This window comes from Odontesthes bonariensis, chromosome 2 (genome assembly GCF_027942865.1).
Source record: "Odontesthes bonariensis isolate fOdoBon6 chromosome 2, fOdoBon6.hap1, whole genome shotgun sequence".
Taxonomy (NCBI): domain Eukaryota; kingdom Metazoa; phylum Chordata; class Actinopteri; order Atheriniformes; family Atherinopsidae; genus Odontesthes; species Odontesthes bonariensis.
In genome coordinates, this window is record NC_134507.1 from 44,145,247 (window position 1) to 44,167,675 (window position 22,429).

At 41.6% G+C, this 22,429-nt stretch overlaps 1 protein-coding gene across 1 annotated transcript in view; it reads left to right on the top strand.

The window, feature by feature from the left end:
* Positions 1-22,429, top strand: part of ttc27 (tetratricopeptide repeat domain 27) — a 111,210-nt gene that overhangs the window by 55,752 nt on the left and 33,029 nt on the right. The window contains exons 10-12 of the mRNA XM_075482108.1: positions 13,796-13,909; positions 14,662-14,757; positions 17,231-17,353. Coding sequence (XP_075338223.1) covers positions 13,796-13,909; positions 14,662-14,757; positions 17,231-17,353 — 333 coding nt within the window. The remainder of the gene's footprint in view (positions 1-13,795; positions 13,910-14,661; positions 14,758-17,230; positions 17,354-22,429) is intronic.

The following is a 22,429-nucleotide window of genomic DNA, read 5'->3' on the forward strand; positions in this document are numbered from 1 at the left end:
TGGTTTCTTGAACATGACAATGAGTTCACTAGATCTCAATCCAATAGAGCAGTGGTTCTCAACTGGTGGGGCCCGCCCCCCTGGGGGGGCGCGGACACTCTCCCGGGGGGGCGCGAGTAGACTACAGGATGAGGGGAAAAAAAATCGAAAAAAGAAAAAAATCACGAAAATTCCCTCCTCGAAAATGCAAGAAGTTGGACTATTGTTTGACTAGTTTCATTTCAAATTTACCAGGGGGTAGTATTTTGAGCCTGCGACGTAACGTAACGTAACGCAACGTGTCGTGGGGGTGGGGCCGTGAAGGGGGAGGGGTGGTGTCAACTGCAATGAACCATCTTAGGGGGGGCCCCGCTTGCAAAAGGTTGAGAACCCCTGCAATAGAGCACCTTTGGGGTGTGGTGGAACAGGAGATCCACATCATTGATGTGCAGCCGACAAATCTGCAGCAACTGCGTGATGCTCATGTCAATATGGACCAAAATCTCTGAGGAATGTTTCCAGCACCTTGTTGAAAGTATGCCACGAAGAACTGAGGATTTCTGAAGGCAAAAGGGGGTCCAACCTTTTACAAGCAAGGTGTACCTAATGAAGTGGCCGGTGAGAGTATATATAGCGTGAAAAGAATCGGCCCAAGCACAGAACCCTGAGGTACTCCATGACTTACTCTGGTGTGTGAGGAAGATTCTTCATTTACAAGAACAAACTGAAATCTATCAGATAAATATGACTTAAACCAGCCTAATGCAGTTCCTTTAATCCCAATAACATGTTCAAGTCTGTGTAATAAGATACTGTGATCGACCGTATCAAATGCAGCACTGAGATCCAACAGGACAAGCACAGACACAAGTCCGCTATCAGAGGCTAAGAGGAGATCATTGGTAACTTTCAGCAGTGCAGTTTCTGTGCTATGATGCACTCTGAATCCTGACTGAAACTCTTCAAACAGATTATTTCTGTGTAAGTGATCACAAAGCTGAGCTGCAACTATTTTTTCAAGAACTTTAGACACAAAAGGGAGATTGGATATAGGTCTATAATGAGCCAACACTTCTGAATCAAGAGTAGGTTTTTTAAGTAAAGGTTTAATTACAGCAACCTTAAAAGTCTGAGGTACATATCCTGTCAACAAAGACAGATTGATCAAATCCAATATGGATGTGTCAATTAATGGGAAAACCTCCTTGAACAGTCTGGTTGGGATTGGGTCTAAAACACAAGTTGATGGTTTAGAAGAGACTATTGCTGTTGTTAGTTCAGAGAGATCAACTGGACAGAAGCCGTCTAAATACAAATCAGGTTCTAAAGATACTTCTAAAGCTGCTGTACTTGATGATACATCACTGATAATAGTGGGAAGGACTCCATCAATCTTCTCTCTGATAGAAACAATTTTATTAATAAAGAAGCTCATGAAATCATCACTGCTGAGAGTTAAAGGAATAACTGGCTCAGCAGAGCTCGGACTCTTAGTCAGACTGGCTACAGTGCTGAAAAGAAACCTGGGATTGTTCTTATTCTCTTCTATCAATGATGAATAATAAGCAGTTCTAGCTTTACGAAGGGCTTTCTTATACGTTATTAAACTATCTTTCCAGACTAACTGAGACTCTTCTAAATTAGAGGAACGCCACTGTCTCTCCAGCTTTCTTGCAGTCTGCTTTAAAGCACGCAGCTGTGAATTATACCAAGGAGCCAACCTCTTCTGACTGATTACCTTCCTTTTCAGAGGGTCGTCTGTCATATCTGCACATGGCAGTGAAGAAAAGGATGATGGAATTAACTCATTAAATCTGGTTACAGCATCCTCTGATGGACACCTTCTATACGTAAATTTCTTCTCAGAAACTGTATAGTCAGGTAATGTAAACTCAAAGGTTATCAGAAAATGGTCAGATAAGACAGGGTTATGAGGGAACACTGTTAACTGTTCACTCTCAATGCCATAAGTCAGCACAAGATCAAGGGTGTGATTAAGGCAGTGAGTCGCTCTGTGAACACTCTGAGAAAATCCAATAGAGTCCAATATAGAATTAAAGTTCATATTCAGGCTGTCATTTTCAACATCTACATGAATATTGAAGTCACCCACTACAATGACTTTATCTGTACTCAGCACTAACTGGGATAAAAACTCTGAGAATTCAGACAGAAACTCAGATAAAGAGTTTCATAGCACAGGAAATTAAAAGTGGGATGTTTTTGGGATTAGCCTGAGGGACTGCCTTTTGTCAAAAGGAAGGAGAGACGAAACAAAAAAAGAACCGTGAACAAATGTTCTTGTTGACTGACTTTGTATTTGAGGCAGGGTGACTTCTGGCTAAGGCTGAGATGTAGAAACACATTGTTGTCTGATTTAATATTCAATAGATCAGAGGTCTTCACCAGGGGGTCCGCGGAGGTACTGCAGGGGGGTCGCGAAATCTTTGGTTGATTAGACGATTTTTAACATTTCTTTAATTTTATTTTTTTCAAACAGTTTTTTCTCACAAATTGTGTGCAAACGTGTGCCATCCACAGATGGTTTGAGGATTCATCGTCCCATCTACATGCATGTTTAAAGTTAAAATCTGTGGGTTATTGGAATAGCTCAGTGTTGTATGCAAGATGTTTGTTTATAAATGGCAGTGGCACGGCCACACTGTACCTTGCACATGTTTAAAATAAAAACATGAATATATTAACCTGTGTTTTATTTGAATAGCTTAGTATTGAATGTACAATAACAGAGTAGCTATATTTATACACGGCACTAGGCCCCATTAAATATAAAACACAATTGTATGCCATATAAATAGTAGGGGGTCCCTGCTCCAACTCTCCATCAGTATGGGGGTCCCTGGCCTGAAAAACGTTGAAGACCCCTGCAATAGATTACTGTCATGAAATCCACAGTAGAGGGCAGTGGTGTCTATGAGTGTGTCATGCTTTGAGCACATTATGATTTAAGTTTAATAAAGGAATGATCATATTGTCACGCTGCTCATGCTTCAATTCTCACATGCAGAGTAGAAATAATGGTAACTTTTTTATTTGGATATTCTTGTCTAAAAGCTCCCTATACCTGACACTGTATAGTTGTAAAATTGTTCTCTTTTAATGTTCTTAAAAGTGAAACTAAATAGTTTAAAAATCAATCATGTACATATACTGCACTATGTAGTTCTTGCACACCAGGGATGCCAGGGTTACGGCCCGGGGGCCGGACCTGGCCCGACTAAACGTCAGGTCCGGCCCGCGGGTGATGAGTGAAAGTTTTTTTTTTTTTTACAGTTTATTTATTTTTTATTATAATTTCATTTTCTGTGAAATCCGTCAGTTCATCTGTTGGTTTTAATCAAATTAAAATTATTATTTTAATTATTTAATTTTCGGTGGAATACGTTAGTTAGTCTGTTGCCGCGCTCACCTCAGCTGCAGCTTTTTAGTGGACATTCCCGAACACCTAAATGTGTTGAATGTTACTATGCAGGGCCGCAACAAACTTGTCACAGAGTATTGATAGTGTTCGTGCTTTTCAAAGTAAAATAAAGTAGGCATTATGGAAGACGCAGCTCTCCAAGTGCAATGCAGCCCACTTCCCCTGTCTAAAGTCTCAGCCTGTCAATCATCAGCGTATGGACAAGTTTGCAAACTTCCTTTCCGGACTCAAGCATGAGTTTGACAATCGATTCACGGTTATTACTGAACTGGAAAAGGAATTTGCGCTTTTTCGCTCTCCCTTCACGATTGACGCTTCCGAGGTCCCAGAGACGATCCAAATGGAACTGATAGAACTGCAGTGTTGCGCACCGCTTATGGATAACTACGCCTCTGCGATCGATTAATTCTATCAATCCTTGCCACCACAGTACCCAATGCTCCCGGCCTTTGCAGGTAAAATACTTTGGGATAACAAATTTATGTGAGCAGGCCTTTTCCGTGATGAATATTAATAAATCGAAAGTGCGCAATCGCCTGACGCATGGACATCTGAATGATGTTATGAGAAGAGCCATTGCTCAGAAACTATCACCCGATATGGACAAGCTGGTGAAAGTTAAAAGGTGTCTGGCCTCGACAAGTAAAATATAGCTGAAGTAGGCTGGTCTCCCCATTTATCATAATCCAGGGTGATATGGGTGGAAGGGAATAAAAGGGGTTGGGGTTGACTTGTGATGACTGGCAAAGTGTGCCTCATCTGTTGTTGAACCAATGTCATGTTTTTAGATTGCTCATATTTGGCAATGTTTTCAAGAACCTTTTTGTTTTACTAATTCCTACCTGATATTCAATCACATTATTGTTGTCACCTATTGTTGGAGTACTTTATTCTGGCGCTTACTTTCTGTGACTTGTTTAGGCCTACTTGGCCTGGTTTTCTTTTAATTGGCCTAATTCTGCATTGACGTTTTTTTCATGTGCAAGCCTTCAATAAATATGATAAAAGTAATTAACAGTTTATACTTGTGTTATTTGTAGAAAATGTGTGTTTTTTGGCACATAGTGTCTATTATGTTGCATTTGTAATTTATAAATGTAGGCTACTTGCATGGATAGGAAAATATTACGTTTTTAGAGGGTAACTGTCTCCTGGTTTAGGCTGTAATTGTAATGTATGTAATTGTAGGCCTCATTGTGAGGCTATTTTGGTACCAATGCAATTTAATTTTGATGTGTAGGCCTTCATGAATCATTTCAAATAGCCTGCCTATCCATGTGTTGAGTCAGTGTTTAGCCATTTCAGTCTGAAAGTGAAATCTGGCCCCCTGAGGTCTCATTTGAAAAAAATCTGGCCCCCTGTCCAATTTCACCCTGGCATCCCTGTTGTACACTAAACATGAAAATTTTCCTTCGGTAATTACTATTGAAATACACTTAGTTCAAAAATTGGTTTTCCAAAATGGCTTTTCCAAGCTAGTTGTAAATTACACAGGGGCTGTTTTGGGGCACTCCTGAGAGGTTGAAGGCACGCTGAGGTTGGCCTGATAAACAGCTGCCTGGCCTGTTGTAGTAGGTCTGCCACCATTAAAAAGGGAGCGAACTTCTTCGTCAGAAGAACAGTATTGGGCAGGGGTATCGGGAGGATTTTGGCTCCTACACGCATTCGCCAGTGTGTTAATGATGTTCTCATTCTTTATTATTCCTGATGCGAGATTCCGAGCGGACTGACTCATTGTCTTTCACTTTTTTGCTCCAGAGACATTAATCAAATCAAATCAAATTTATTTGTATAGCACATTTCATGTACAAACAGTTCAAAGTGCTTTACATAAAATAAAAGCATTGCAGCAGGGAGTGCATTAGACATTAGACAAGATGGCCTCAGGCACTGCCATGAAGTCTGACGTCAGTCAAGTTTCATTCAATATATTCAAAGTTTTATTCAATATATTCAAAGTTTTATTCAATATATTCAAGTTTCACGCCATATATTCAAAGTTTCGCTCAATATATTCAGGTTTCACTCCATATATTCAGGATTCATTCAATATATTCAAAGTTTCATATATATGTCTGGGTTTGCCGGTTGCCAGGGGAACGGTACTGGTCTGACTGCATTGTGCCGAGTGTAAAGTTTGGTGGAGGGGGGATTATGGTGTGGGGCTGTTCTCCAGGAGCTGGGCTCGGCCCCTTAGTTCCAGTGAAAGGAACTCTGAATGCTTCAGCACACCAAGAGATTTTGGACCATTTCATGCTCCCAGCTCTGTGGAAACAGTTTGGGGACGGCCCCTTCCTGTTCCAACATGACTGCGCACCAGTGCACAAAGCAAGCTCCATAAAGACATGGAGGAGCCAGTTTGGTTGGAAGAACCTGACTGGCCTGCACAGAGTCCTGACCTCAACCCGATAGAACACCTTTGGGATGAATCAGAGCGGAGACTGTGAGCCAGGCCTTCTGTCCAACATCAGAGTCTGACCTCACAGATGTGCTTCTGGAAGAATGGTCAAAAACTCCCATAAACACTCCTAAACCTTGTGAAAAGCTTGCGCAGAAGAGGTGAAGCTGTTATAGCTGCAAAGGGTGGGCCAACGTTATATTAAACCCTATGGATTAAGAATGGGATGTTACTGAAGTTCATATGCGTGTAAAGGCAGATGAGCCAATACTTTTGACAATATAGTTTGTGTGCACATATCACATCCATATCTCTGGTATGAATAATGAGTGAATGCATCTAAGGTTATTGGTTTGTCAAGTTCACATACAAAAAAAAATGGGTGCGGTTTTAAAATTTAAAATAAATAAATGTATCAATTTATTACTAGTTGAACTCCGCTTGTCATTAAATTGGCCAGCTATGAATATACTTTGAGCAATGAACTAGCAGCGAATGCCACATCCCGTGCAGGCAGCTGCTGGTTCTGTGAGCAGGCATCTTCCCAGCCTACATGTAGATCCTGGAATCTGCAGGCTGGTTAGATGGTTGTCGCATGTCTGGCCATCTTCATCGTTGCCGTGCGGCTTTCTTCAAAGACTTCTACAGTTAGTTCCAATGTGAAGCTTTCCTTGAAGGTTTTTCACAAGCATGCGGCAGCTTTTGTTGGTTTTAGTTTAATAAGGCATTGTCCAAATTGCCCTGAAGAATAATGCTGAGAATTAAAAAGTTACATCATTTCCGGAGAGGAAACATAGTAGCAACAAATATTCTGAATTCTCTCCCAACCGCTATACAGAGAGAAGAGAAAGAGAGTTTTGGAGAGTCAAATCTGTTTTGGGTGTTTTTGAATCACTACACCAGTGTGCTGCATTTAAGTCATATAACATGCACAAATGAGAGCTTGTGTTCAAATATTGTATTTATAAAGCCATAATTTCCACATTGTTCATTGTTGGGTTTTTTTCTATTTCTTTACTGTTGTTAAGCTGTCCTGGATCAAATGAAACATTAAGGCGAGACACTACAGGTGAATAGGGTAATATTTTAAAATAATAGATATCACCATGAAATGTCCTCAGTTGGTTACTTATATAAGTATGCAAAAAAAAATGTATTACAAGTTTTAGAAATTTGTATGTTTAATTATGCAAATTAGGCATTATCTCATTAAATATGCGCACATCTGCATATATTTCCGGAAGATAGATCTGAACATATGATAAAGCCAGGTGCAAAATTCTTTTTTCATTTTGTTTACGCACAAAATGAAAAGAAAATTACAGAGGGATTTCAGGATATCTGCTTTCATTTCCTAGGAAATCAAAATATACTGCCCATAGCCTAAAAAACATCAACTTTCACCATATTTTTTTATTATAATGTCACATAAATCAGGCCAGGAATGATTTCTCAACAAATCCTTCAGTAAATATCTTCAGAATACTGCTAAGTGTATAACTGGAAAGTTTGGTGTTAGTAGGTGCTCCATAGGCTGAGATATTGATACTGGAAAAATACAGAAAACTGATTTTGAGAAAAAAAATTGAGATTTAAATAGGGGAATTAATTTTGGTAAATTTGGGCGAAACGTACTGCCGCGAGTAAACAAAATGTGATGAAATAAACATTTTAATTTATGGTTTCAACACATATTGAAGGAGTAGACTGGCCCAAAATCTCAAAATTGACCACTGCATGAAAAATCACTGTTTTTGCCCGCCGTGTCTCGCCTTAAAACCAATAAAAATGAAAAGCTGAAATAGCTACTTTCATAAAGCAAATGTTAAGAATTTGGCAGTCAAAACAACAATTCTATTTTTAAAGTTAAGTAAAAACCATTCCCAAAATAGGGAGTAAGATCTGGTCCTTCTTCACTGTTAGGCTCTTTGGAAATGAAGCATAAATAAAATAAAATTAAATGTGAAAGGAGGATGACCCGATCAATTCTGCACTGATGGGCCAACGGTAACTGTTATATAACTGTTATTTATGTTGAGCTGAATTTTTTAACCATATATTTTAGCGCTATTGTAGTCTAGTGGAGCATTCAAAGCGCCTTTACACATTCTCCCATTCTCATCCACACCCGTTCACTTCTTTTTACAGGCTCTATACGATAATGGTTGAAATCCTTCTGTATAGCAACAGGCTATGGTTTTATCAGTAACTTTGATGCGTTTTGGACAAGACATAACCTGTACAAATCTGATAGCCTGCATCTTAACTCAAAAGGGATTAAGATGCTGACATCTAATTTCATAAACTATATTGCATTTAACTCTGTCTGACCAACAGCTCAGCATGACCCAATTGTCAGCCTATTACCCAATCTTAACAGAGAGGGTCCTGCTGACCATCATGTGTCTATCCAAGGAAATATATATTCCTCTCTACCTGCTCCCTCAAACTGTTTACTGTTTACTTCTCAAACTCCATCTCTTGGTCAACAAAGTGCTGCTCCCGACATCAGCTCCCCCCACTGGTCTCAGCCGACAATGACTCTCTCCCCAGTTTCTTTTCCTATTCAGACAGTAATAAATCAAAGGGCTTTCCGTTCACGTCCCGTTGTCCGTGAGGGCTCTGACCCGCGATGGCTCCGCCCCCTGGCCCAGGCTGTCGTTACAAACGGGGCTGCCCCTCTTAAGATGGCGCTGCTAAATGCCCGCTCTATTGCAAACAAAACCTTTGTACTGAATGATCTTTTTACCTCAAAAACCTTGGACTTTCTGTTTCTAACTGAGACTTGGCAGAGGCCTATGGATCAGGCCCATCTTATTGAACTATGCCCTCCTGATTGTACGTTTATCTGCACTCCTAGGCCTTTGGGCAGGGGAGGAGGTCTTGCTGCAGTCTTTAAGAACTGCTTTCAGAGTTGGAGGGTTAGCACTGTTGTTTTCCCCATCTTCGAACTCCAGATAACTAAAGTTGGCCGCTTAAACCCTTTTTATTGCGTATTGATTTACCGTCCCCCCGGGTCAAATAGTTCTTTTATATCTGATTTCAGTAATTTTTTATCCTCCATCTTAAGGCTGGACAGAGTTATTATGCTAGGTGATTTTAATATTCATGTTGATGATGCCTCCTGTAACTTTGCTGCTGACTTTCTTAATGTCACAGAATCTTTTAATTTTATTCAACACATGTCCGGTCCCACACATACAAAGGGGCACACGCTGGATCTCGTTTTTACGCATGGTCTAAACATTGACTCCATTTGTTCTGAGGAGATGCCCATCACTGATCACAACTGTCTATTTTTTAACTTATTTTTTGACATTGATTGAATGCCAACGAAACGCTTAACACACTCCCGCATCTTAAATCATCTCACTGCTGGAAAATTTTCAGCAGCATTTGAACCAAATACAGTGTTGCCTCATGATGCACATGTAGATTGCTTAGTTCAGTCCTTCAACTCACACTGCCTATCTGTGCTAGACTGTGGCCCCTATAAAATCTCGGCTCAGCTCCTCTGTCAAAGCATCCCCCTGGTTAAACGATTCTATTCATTGTTTTCGGCGTAAATGTCGGAAGGCGGAGCATCAGTGGAAATCCACTGGCCTCCAAGTACATCAGCTCCTTTACAAAGATCTTCTAACTGAACTAAACAACAGGATCAAAGATGCGAGGGCTTCATACTTTGCCAATCTCATTTCAACTAGTAAACGCAATCCCAAAGTCCTATTTGACACCATTAACAACATTGTCTCTCCTGCACCTCCTGATTTGCCAATTCTGTCAAATGAGGACTGCAATCGTTTCCTCTCCTTTTTTGTAGACAAAATAAAAAATATCAGGGATAGCATTATACCCTCCTCCGACCCCCTCTCCAGCCATCAATTTGGGCCATCGATTCTGGATGCCTTCACCCCGATTTCCCTGCAAGACCTCACTGATTTAGTCGGCAGCCTTAACTCCTCAACCAGTTCAGTTGATATCATACCTACATCTGTCCTCAAAAATACTCTTGAAGCTATTGGTCCAAGCCTACTCACCATCATAAACAATTCCCTGTTATCAGGCTGTGTCCCAACTTACTCTAAACACGCAGTTGTCCAACCACTTCTGAAGAAAGCAAACCTTGATCCATCTGCTCCAAATAACTACAGGCCTATATCAAAACTGCCGTTCATTTAAAAAATTTTAGAGAAAGTTGTTGCCAATCAGCTCACTGCAGTTCTGTCTGCCCATAACATTTTAGATAAATTTCAGTCTGGTTTCCATCAGATGCATTCTACAGAAACAGCGCTTCTCAGAGTCACAAATGATATACTGATGTCCTCTGATGTAGGTGAATGCTTTGTTCTGGTTTTGTTGGACCTTAGTGCAGCGTTCGACACAGCCGATCATAAAATTCTGATTGATAGGCTTGGACGGTGGGTTGGGGTCTCTGGGGCTGCCCTAAAGTGGTTTTCCTCCTATCTCTCTGATAGGAATTTCTCTGTATCTGTTGGGCCTTTCACGTCAGAAAATACTCCTCTTTCCTGTGGCATACCCCAAGGGTCTGTCTTGGGTCCATTGTTATTTGCTCTATACATGCTTCCATTAGGGCACATTATAAATAAATTCAGTGGTGTATCTTATCATTGCTATGCTGATGACATTCAGTTATATATCTCCTGCAATCCAGAAAACCAATCCAACTTTGCTGTTTTACAAGACTGTTTGGGTGCCATTAGTGAGTGGTTGGCAAATAACTTCCTCCAGCTGAACACTGAAAAAACAGAGGTTTTAATTATTGCACCTGAGAACTCAGCCCCCAAAATTGCCCAGAGTATTGGGTTTGTTTCATCAGCTGCTCAGTCAAAGCTAAAAAACCTTGGGGTTACCTTCGACCGAAGCATGCGCTTTGAGGAGCACATAAAATCATTAGCACGAAATTGTTCCTTCCAGCTCAGAAACATGGCAAAACTCAGGTCCATTGTATCCCGGCCTGAGCTGGAGATGATTATTCATGCATTTGTGTCTTCCCGGTTAGATTATTGTAATTCACTTTTCACATGTCTCAACATATCATCTCTTAACCGTCTACAAATTATTCAAAACACTGCAGCCAGGTTACTGACTAGATCCAACAGGATGACTCACATCACACCCATTCTACTTTCCTTACACTGGCTGCCAATAAGGTTCAGGATCCAGTTTAAAATTCTTCTTATCACATACAAAGCCCTTAATCATCAGGCACCCGGTTACATCTGTGACCTGATCCACCCCTATTACACAACCAGGCCTCTTAGGTCCTCAGACCAGAGCATATTGACTGTCCCCCGCTCTTGTCTAAAGACAAAGGGTGATCGTGCCTTTGAGGTAGTGGCCCCAACTCTTTGGAACTCTCTTCCCCTCTGTCTACGGTCTGCAACTTCTTCAGACATTTTCAAAAAGAATCTGAAGACCCACCTATTTAAAATAGCTTTTATCTGTTCTTAAAGTGCCCATCTGCTCTGTAGCCTCATGCTTTTCTGCAATTACTGTTTTCTTATGTGTGTATATGATGTGTATATGAAATGTTGACTTGCATCGTATTGTGAAGCACTTTGTGAATTTTATTTTCTGTGAAAGGTGCTATACAAATAAATTTATTATTATTATATTATACGATGCTTTGTCTCGATCACACACATTCAGAGACTGATTTATGCATCGGAGGACACTTGAGGCTCGGTGTCTTCCCCAAGGACACCTCAACATGTGGTTTGGGAAATTTGAGAATCAAACTGCCAACTTCCTGAACTATGCTTATTTTAAGAGCCTGGGAGCTAATCTTTCATCGCCTGGCAGTGTACACTCCTGGCCTACTAAACAAGAAGAAGACCAAGAACAGGCTGGAGTGGTTTAAGTGTTTAAGCTAACCAGATGAACACGTTGCCTGGTGATAAAACAGCTACTCTGAACTTAAAACTTATCATGGTATGCTGTTTGAAATAGTGCATTTGTGAGGAATGTTACATGATGGACGAAGGGCTTCAAATACACCATGTTAGCGGTGATCCTATTCACTGATCCAGCTTTCAGCAAACAGTGATCAGCCCCAAAGATCCCCATTAGAGCACTCTTTATTAGGGATGGGAATCGAGAACCGGTTCCCAGTGTTTCAATTCCTTGGAATCGTTCAGCGATTTTGCAAACGATTCCCTCATCGATTCCAGTGGGCGCGAATGACGTCACCACGCAACGTTGCGTGGCGAGTCCGGTGCAGCCAGCAGCCAACAGTAAACATGGCGGCCAAGCGGTACAAACGCTCGAAAGTTTGATTACACATCTCTAAAAAAGACGACAACAGGGCAACTTGCAAAGTGAATATTTCACCAAAGGGAGGAAATACTACCAACATGCAATAACTATGAATGAATGTCGCGTTTTCGATCCGCTCCGGACTAACGTCGGTGAATCTGAACCCAGCAACGTTAGCAACGTTAGCATGTCCTCGGCTAACACTGCAGGTAACTAACTAACAAACACTGCCTATCATGTTGGTGCCATTTGCCTCATTGTAAACCTGCTATAAGTAACGGTTAAGGTTAAATGAATGCCTTCTCAGGCATTACATTTAGATGAAATCATGAGAGACAGAGCCTGACTGGCTCAGAGCCAGAGGCTGGTGGTACTACCCCCAGTTCACCTCTACCTCCAGCTTCTCCTTTCACCAGAGCAGGGAAGAGTTAAATTACCCAGGCCATGATAGACCAATGTGGACCTCACCGTTGTTGGGTTTGTGAGGTCATGACTCGTGTTACTTCTAAACTAAACAAAGTTGATGTTAATCGACCGGTTTGTTGTCCTTTTTCCCCAAATGAGAATCGATAAGGGAACCGATAAAGAACCGAATCGTTAAGCAGAATCGAAAATGGAATTGGAATCGTAAAAATCTTATCAATTCCCATCCCTACTCTTTATGTAAAATAGATCAGGTACATATTATATTTACAGCTTGGATAATAGACCTTTAGTTATCCCTCTTTGATCCAGACCAAAAAGACTCTCACTAATCAACTGAACTGGTTAAGACCTTCAGTTCAGACAGTTCAGATGATTGAATGAAACGAGTCAGCTGTGCTGCTGCAGGGTTGGAACAGAAACCTGCAGCAGCACCGGCCCTTTCACGGACCACCGCCAAAATGTCAGTATTGTAGGGTTTCACAATCCACAGACCTCAGTTAAATACAAAAGTAATGTTTAATATTGTTATTATAATCACAACAAAAAACTTCTCGTTGCATCTCAGAAGGACTCTTTTCTCATTTGTGTTACTGGTGGTGTGACAACTGCTCAGTGATTGATGTTGGCAGAGTTCTGGATACTTAAGACAGTTTACTGATGACTCCAGCAAGACTTGCTAATCATCCATAAACATCATAAGTGTTTGTTCATGTCACCTACAGCCATGCATCAGATTCATGGTGTATTTTTCTATTATCATCAATGTGCTGGGTGCAGAAAGTCATCGTTGTATAACTAACTTGTTCTACAGAACACACGTTTAAAATTTTATTTTCCAATTCATTCTACTCACCTCTCTTTCCCATTTTTTTATTGCCATTGATTTTTTTTTTTTTTATCTCTAAAGCTCAACACTTTGTGCAGAGGGGCTTAGCATTAAACATCTACAAAAATCAGCAAATTTCAACCAAAATAAGAAATGAACTTTGGTGTAACATGACTGTTTTCTGTAGATGAGTTTGAATCCAGGATGATGTGTCCATGGAACAACCATACATTTGTACCCGTCTTTTTTTTTCTTGCTCAGCTGCTGCTTTAATAGTAGCTTTTGAGAATTCATGAGTATGTTCAAATGAAAGTTTTGACCTTGATGCCTCTCAGACTATTTCTTGTTGGTGACATATGTCAAATCACCTGATAATCCCAGAGTGTAAGTGGTTCATCTCAGGCACGAGTTGAATCTCACCCTTTGTGCTTCTCGTGTCTTTCTGCAGTGCATTTTGTCTCAGCGCAAGTTCTGGGCTGTGGAGGTCACAGCGTTATGCCTCAGGACCAAACTGGAAAAAGGAAGATCCCGCTGTGTTGAGAGAGCTATGATGCAAACCCAGGTGAGAAGCTACTTATCAAAGCTCTGGGAGTATACAGGGAAAGATACTCAGACCTCAGGGCTTCTTGAAAACTTCATCTTAACTTCAGCTCGTTGAATTCCTTTTTTAATTGTTTCATTCAAGTGTTTTATTAGAGTAAAAGAAAAAAGTTTGTTTGAAAAATTGAACAATTAACCAATTCTTAGAGTTTGTGCTCTCATCTAAAACAGAAAAAGCAGATAACCAGAGCTTACATTTCGATTTGATAGATGTTTTTTTTTTTCAGAAGTTATCTCTGGTCTATGTGTGTTGTGTAGGTTAAACATCCAAATCCTTAGTGAACTGTTTTATCATCAAGATGAATATGGATACCATTTAGTATTTTGTTATTTTGCTTCTCATGTGCAATAAGAATAGAAAAAAGGATTTTATATGCAGTCGAGTGTTTTTTGTAGGTAGATTCCCAGCAGCTGAACTGATCTGTGGGTGCATGGACATATATCTGTGCTTGGTATCCTCAGTCGAGTCTTTTCTACATTTTTGATCTCAGTATATTACATTTTGTAAGCTTCTCATGGAATTTATCGGGCAGCGAGTTGTACTACAAACAGCTTACGTGTTATACTACGAGCAGGTCACGTGTTCAGAGTTTCAGGTTGAATTGTCTGTGAAAAGCTCCATCATCGGGGTGCTGAGTGGTCCAGTGGTAAGGTGCATTGTTGTGATTGCTGGTTCCAGTCTCGACCCCCCCCCCTCTGCTTTTCCTTTTCCAGGCGATCGTAGACCACTTTGAAGACAAGAGCTGTCCAGTTACCGAGCGCCTCAAAGTCTTCTACTGCTGCCAGGTGCCGACCAGATGGGCCGTCCAGGTATCACACACACTCTCTGGGAAAAGACATTTGAACTTTCTGTGTCTTTTATTTGAATGGACCAAAAGAAAATGTACTTTGTAACTGCACACACGCATTGGTGCCTAATAGAGCTTTATAGTTTCAACAATTTTTATTGATTTTTCACAATGAATTATCGAACAGACACACAGACAGCAATAATAATAATGAAATAAAATAAGTAATAGACAAGTACATTCAGATATCTTAAGAAATATACATATACAGTATATATTTAAAATAAATAAATGTGTAATAACAATAATAACAATAGTAGTAATAATAATGATAATAAGGGTAAAATAGAGTAAAGTAAGAGTAATTAAAAAATAAAATAAATAAATGAATAAGTAAATAATAATAATAGTTTGGAGGGAAGGGGGGGGGGGTTCCGTTCTCACTTCTGTATTGGTGTCTTAATCCTCATTTAATGGAGTTTGTAAGCTTTTGTAATATTCTAGAAAGGGGGTCCAAATCCTCTCAAATTTTTTGCAAGGAGCCTTTAAGGGTATATCTGATTGTCTCAAGTGTAAGAAAGTACATTATATCTTTTATCCATTTTGGAAAGGTGGGAGGAGTGGCTTTCTTCCAGGAGAGAAGAATGAGCCGTCTTGCAATCAGGGAAGTAAATGCTATGACTACCCCTGCTTTGCCTTTAGGCCACGGATTTCAGGGGTGCATCCAAAGCACACATGGGGTTTGGGATGATAACTTTTTGAAACATTTTGCTGTAGAAATTAAATATGTTGGTCCAGAACGTGTTTAATAATAGAGCTTTATAGATCTGCTGTTACTCGGGTCTGATAGGACAGTCACTATTTGGTCGCCGTCTTGCTTTTGGTTAGACAAAGTTCCCTTTCAGTTTTCACTATAGTCCATAGAAATGCCTTTCCAGAAGCCAAAAACGGTGAAGCAGGGCTGGGCGGTATGGCCTAAAATGTATACCCCGGTAAAATTTGAGCCACTGACGGTATACGGTATATATTGCGGTATGGTACTTTTCTATGGTAACAGAACAGTTTCTCAGTGGTTACCATAGCACCAAATAAACACTTTCAATCAGGATGTTTGCAGCAATATTAAATGAAATGTATTGTACAAAACAGAAAACACAGGAAATATGAAAAATATATACGTTACATTTATATTTAAAAAATAAGAAAAGGTACATTTCCTCGAATAAACTCTGAGAGAAAAGCCGCTGCCTCTTGGATAACGTAACTTTCATAGGCGCCTTCCACTTATTCAACATGCTCAAATATGCGTCATGTTTCAGACACCCCATTTGTGCATGTTAAGCTAACTGCTTGTTAATACGATAAGTTTTTTATTACTTTGCATGTCTTCCAAAAGAGAAAATAATCCGGATTTTGAGGATGTTACCGTTACACACCAAGACGCAGGGTAGCAAAACATTATGGGCGTGAAAACGAAACTTAGAAAATCGGCTCGGCGCATGCGCAAAACCGCATAGTAGCAATTCTCGACAAGTAGGACAAATCGACAGAACACCGGCTTTGACTCATTTCATATTCCGGAGCATGGTTAGCCCGCAGGTGGTAAAACAAATTACTCGTGTTACCTTGTCTTGCGATTACTGTCGCCCGGCATATCCAAGCGGATGTTCAAAACTTTGCATTACTGCCATCTACAGGACTCATGAGCTATTGCGGTATAAGGTATGGCAAAAAAATCTCTACCGTTGGTGAAAAATACCGCATAAGGTATGATACCGTGCATACCGCCCACCCCTACAGTGAAGCAGCCGGGGAAACTGGGACATACAGCCTAAGGGCCTCAGACTGTAGGAAACTGCACTAATGACATCTTGTGGCACATTTGCTGAAACACAAAGTGTCAGGAGATCTATGAAGATGAATGTTACACTGGCCTGAATAGAGAGGAGAGAAGAAAGGATGGAGCAGTAAATAGAAAAAGCATTGAAAGCTTGAGGCTGGTCCAGGAGATTAAAGAGTGTTGCAGAGAGGGAGGAGCCATCACCCAGGTGGCATGTAATAACTGTAATAACTGATATCAGCAATAAAGCTGGAATTGAAGAGTCAGTATGGCTGCTTGGGGACTACAAAGTGGGCGCTGCCATGCATTTTCTCCTCACAGGAGAACTGAGGAGTGTGTGTAGCTGAGCAACTGAAGGCTTTTTCCTGGTGGGGGGAGCTTTCTGTTCCTGCTTGTGCGTGTGCATGTATACTCTGTTTTTATGGGGAAATAATTGTTATTTCTTTCGGGTTGGGCCATCTTTATGCTTTACATACAGTTGGGTTTGAACATTTCAGTCCAATAACAATACATCTGCAGTCTATCTCTCATCATTTTCCAGCTGATTTCATTCCTCACAGACGCTGCTTGGTGAATGAGAACATGTGAACCTGTTAGCATGCTGCCAGCCGGGCCATGTTTCAGCCTCTTCCTCTGCTTTTCTCCTCCTCTACAGAAACAGCTGTCCAGCTTGCTGATAGACCTCGGCTGTGTCAGTTCAGCTCTGATCCTTTACGAAAAGCTGGAGCTCTGGGAGGACGTAGTTATCTGCTACGAGAGACTCGGCCAACATGGAAAGGTACACGCACACAAATGCAAACAAGCTTCCATGTGCAGGCCTCAGCCCTTTACTGTGGTGGGTACAGTAGTTATGTTCCATCCAAATGTAGTGTGACAAAATGTTAGGACTCGAGAGACTTCAGAGGACTTTGTGTATGTTGGGCTGCATTGTACGGAGGGATTTTTTTTGCGAGATCTCGCAAAAAGTTTTTTTCCCACGTCAGTGAACCGGAAGTAAAACAGACACAGCGATGGAGGAGCCTACCCATCATCCGTGGGAGAAGTTTATTGATTTCTATTTTAGAATTGGCCTAACATATAAAGACATCAAATCCGTTCTTGCACGTAGACATGGCTTTGACATAAGTGAGAGACATCTGAAATCGCTGTCTGTTTTACTTCCGGTTCACTGACGTGGGAAAAAAATTTTTGCGAGATCTCCCAAAAAAAAAAATCCCTCCATATCCCTTTAGGGGCTCCGTAGCATTGAGGCCCTCAACAGGGCGATGCGGATATCTCATGATAAATACACAGAAGTTACCTGCAAGCACACAGCAACTAAACCATTGACTAAACCAGTCTAATCTTTTCAGTATCCATCACTACGTTTGATCCCAGCAGGACTTCCTGATTGTTTTCATCTATTTCCGTAAAGAGCTTCTGTGCATCAGGGGTTGAGTTTCTGCATCAGAACATTTTATGAGTTGTAGATTTTAATATTGGTAGTATTTGGCTGATTTTTTTTGCCGTCTTCCAGACTAATTTACAGAAATCCACTGATTAAAAAAAGCTTTGCATTTATCTGGTGGCACGTTCACATATTGTTGTGCTGAGTGATGATGATGAGCGGATTCCTTGCAGCTCAATGAGCTCTGCTTCTGAAAGGCGCGGGGTGGAGAACATGCATGCTCTGGCTCCCATGGGCACGCACTGCTGAGAATCTGACCAGAAAAGGAAACCTTGCTTTTCACTCATTGTGACCTGTGAGTGTGGAAGAGCATACCATGGAACCTTTAACACTTAAGCCTCTAGCATGGTGGCCGCGTCTGCTAGCGCGAGCGGTGTTGATGACGAATCAAGCTGTATTGAAGCTGAACACAGCTTCTCCATGTCTGGTTCTGACTCTGGGAACTGATAGAAGACCGGATCCAGATGACCTGAGGGGTCTGGAAGGTTCATACTGGGTCAGGAGGTCTCTGATGTATTCTGGTCCTGGACCATTCAGAGCTTTATAGACCAGCATCAGAACTTTAAAGTCTATCCTCTGATGGACAGGCAGCCAGTGTAAAGACCTCAGAGCTGGACTGATGTGGTCCACTTCTTTGGTCTCAGTGAGGACTCGAGCAGCAGAGTTCTGAATGAGCTGCAGGTGTCTAACTGACTTTTTAGGTAGACCTGTAAAGATGCTGTTACAGTAGTCAAGCCTACTGAAGATGAATGCATGGACTAGTTTTTCCAGGTCCTGCTGACACATCAGATCCTTTAACCTTGATATATTCTTAAGGTGATAGTAGGCTGACTTTGTTACTGCCCTAATTTGTTTTTCCAGATGTAGGTCTGAGTCCATCACTACACCCAGATTTCTGGCCTGGTTGGTAGTTTCTAGGTGTATAGATAGAAGTTCTGTGGTGACCTGTAATCGTTTCTCTTTGGCTCCAAAGACAATTACCTCAGTTTTGTTTTTGTTTAGCTGGAGAAAGTTGTGGCACATCCAGTCATTAATCTCCTCAATGCATTTACCAAGAGCCTGTACAGAGCCTCGGTCTCCTGGTGACATTGTAATATATATCTCTACAACCACGAAAGTGGAGAAGAAAACAATGCCACTGTCAAGAGCAGGAATACTGTCATCAATGATGCTGCTGCAGTATCTGGATCATTTTATTTTTTAATTCAGTTAATAGAGGTGAAGGTCTGAAGCCCCCGGCATCACCACTTGGAGTCTCTGCCCTCTTCTTTGCCTTCACGTATCTGTCCCGTAGCTTCTTCCACACATTCTTACAGAACTCTCTCTCTTTCCCCAAAGTTCTGCCAATCTCTGTCCACCTGTTTTGGGAGTTTACGTGCTCCCTGTGCTGTTTCCCTGCAGTTTCGTACAGCTGCTGTACAAACGCACCTCCTGACTGAGCCGGTCTCACATCGGTCCATCCGGTTCGTCGTTCTCGGCGCAGCCAAGTTACAAAAATCGACTGGTGCACGACAACGCGCTGCGCTGTCTTTTCAAGGCAAGCGCCATGCCTGATACGTCATTTTGACGTCACGGGCCGCCACCGCCGTGACAGACGCGTCAGCTGTAACTCCGGCTTTATGCAGCTGTAGCTCAGGAGGAAGAGCGGTCACCTGCCAATCAGAAGGGCCACATGTCCAAGCGTCCTTGGGTGAGACACTGACCGCCATGTTTCCTACTGATGCGTTCATCCATGTAGGAATGTGTGTAAATATCTAGAGGGAAGCCCTGTGTAGCCTGCACAGCTACATAGACTGCACGACATGCTGTATGAGTGTGTGAGTGAATGGGTGACTGTGGCATGGAGTGTGAAGGCACTGAGTGGTCAGCTGGACTATAAAAGCGCTGTATCGGTACAGTTCATTTCCCATTTAACAGACCCATTTGTCAGCTGATCAGAGGGATCCAACAGATTCCATGCTTTGATTATTAAATGAATGAATAACGCCGCTGTTCTCCTGCATGGTTTTACTGAGGATCATTAGCTGACTTCCATTTGTTTAACACAATGCAGCATGCTTGTTAACTTTCTAGAAACTTTTGTGACGGAACTACATGATTAAAAAAAAGTAACTATAAAAATATATACATAGCCCTCAGGATAAGAAATGTCCCATATTTCTGTTGTTTTATGCTGTTACTGTTGTCCAACTGAATCTGAATCTAACCCTGATGCTTCAACAAACTAAAGCATGCTTTGTTTTCCATCACCACTTGGCATGTTAATATGAATCGTTGTGGCGACATGATGATATAATCGCTTAAAGAGCTGGAACAGGTTCTGCTCGAGAAATGGATTCAAATGTCCATAGCAACGTCCAAAACTTGGATGACTGTTCCCTGACATATTGCAGCCATTACCGCTATCAATGGAGGACCCACCTAATGATGGATCATGAATTGGCCATTTAACTTGAGATTTCCATTCTTTTGTCCAACATGTAAAACATGTGAGAAATGCATCCCGTTAGTTTATAGAACCCTCCATAAACACTAATACACAACATTTTAAGTGTTTCAGCTTCATGACATGATGCATGTCAGTAAAAGTAAAGAGTGAGGACATTTTATGCTGTGTTCACCACATGTTGGCTAAACGGAACAGTTTTCTGAGTTGATCTAAATTCTGAATGTCTTACTGATTTATGTTTGACAGTAACACTGTCTCTTATTTCTGTTTGTAGTGTAAAACACATGATTTTCTTTGTTTCAGCATTAGTTTTTGTCTCGCTCGCTGGTGGATGCAATGCTGACCCAACACACAGAAATACTGCAGGTCCTTCAGTAGCTTGTTTTTGTTTTTTAAAGGAAATCCAACTCGACCTCACATAGTTTGACACGACTCCACATTATTATACAAAACGTGGTGAATTGCTGAGCTCATTCTTCCTGCTGCATCACCGGTTACACCTGATAACTGTGTGCTCATATCAGTGGTGAGATAAGAAAGAGTGTGTCTGCCTGCCTGAGCCAAGATGAGATTTTACCCAACACACACACACACACAACCAGCCCAACACACACACACACACACAACCAGCCCAACACACACACACACACACACGCACACACACAACCAGCCCAACACACACACACACACACACTCACTCACACACACACACGCACGCACACACACACACACACACGCACGCACACACACACACACACACACACACACACAACCAGCCCAGCCCAACACACACACACACACGCACTCACACACACACACACACACACACACACACACACACGCATCTCTGCCCTCTGGGAGCTCTCACTGTCTCACTGCTTTCTCAGTGTTCCAGCTGAGGGACCATTTAATACCCAGCACTTCTTTGTCCAGACAAGGCCATTTTTCAAAGCAGCTGTGCTGCTTTCAGCACGCACGCACACACACACACACACACTGACACACACATGCTAGGCGTATAACTCAGTTATAGTTAATCTGCTGTTTGATGTGGATGAAGCAGCTGCAGTGTTACATCACCCCTCTACAACACCCTTTATCTCACCCTGGTGTGTAGACCTGTGGAATCACACACACCCCAGTGTTTCCCGCAGCGCATTATAGTTAAGGCGGCCGCCTTAGCAAACTCGCACTGCCGCCTTGCCAACGTTTTTAAACCGAAGTAATAATGCTTTGCCAGGCTCAGACATTAAAAGACAGCATTGATAACATTGAATTGCGACACCTACTGGTTGTTAATGTAAATAAAAAAGTGTTACAGCTCTTAAACAGCTTCGTTATTGCTCTAACAGCCCCCGTCCCATTCCAAGTACCCCCCCCCGCGGGAAACACTCCACCCTCACACACACACACACACACACACACACACACACACACACTGTTTTTGTAAGCATTATTAGTCTATCTGGTCCAGTGGAGCCCCACAGGGATTCCTCAGAGCAACGCAGAACTCTTCCCTCTCACAGAGGACTCTCATCATTGGGATCTCTATCAGCTGTTTGATAGAACACAGAACTGTTTCCCTGCTGCTGCTGCTGGTCTGAATCTGGAAGGAGGCAGGGATTTTATTTGTATTTATTTATTTCTTCCTCTAGCACAGATGGCAGGCCACATCACCAGGCACCTGACTTTGTTTTAACACACAACACAGTATTTTATGTGGAGGATTCCAATGCATCCGAGCAGCTGGAGTCTTGGGACTTCATTGATCACACTCAAAGCTGACGAGGTTAAATGTTTGATATCCAGATATATTTCGATAGTTGTCTCACAAAACCATCATTTGGGAAATAACCATCCAGACAAATTTTCTATCATGGACAGTTGGTAATGCCACTGTACAGACAGATTTCTTTTATTTTTACAGACATTCACATGTGCACTCTGTCGTCATACAA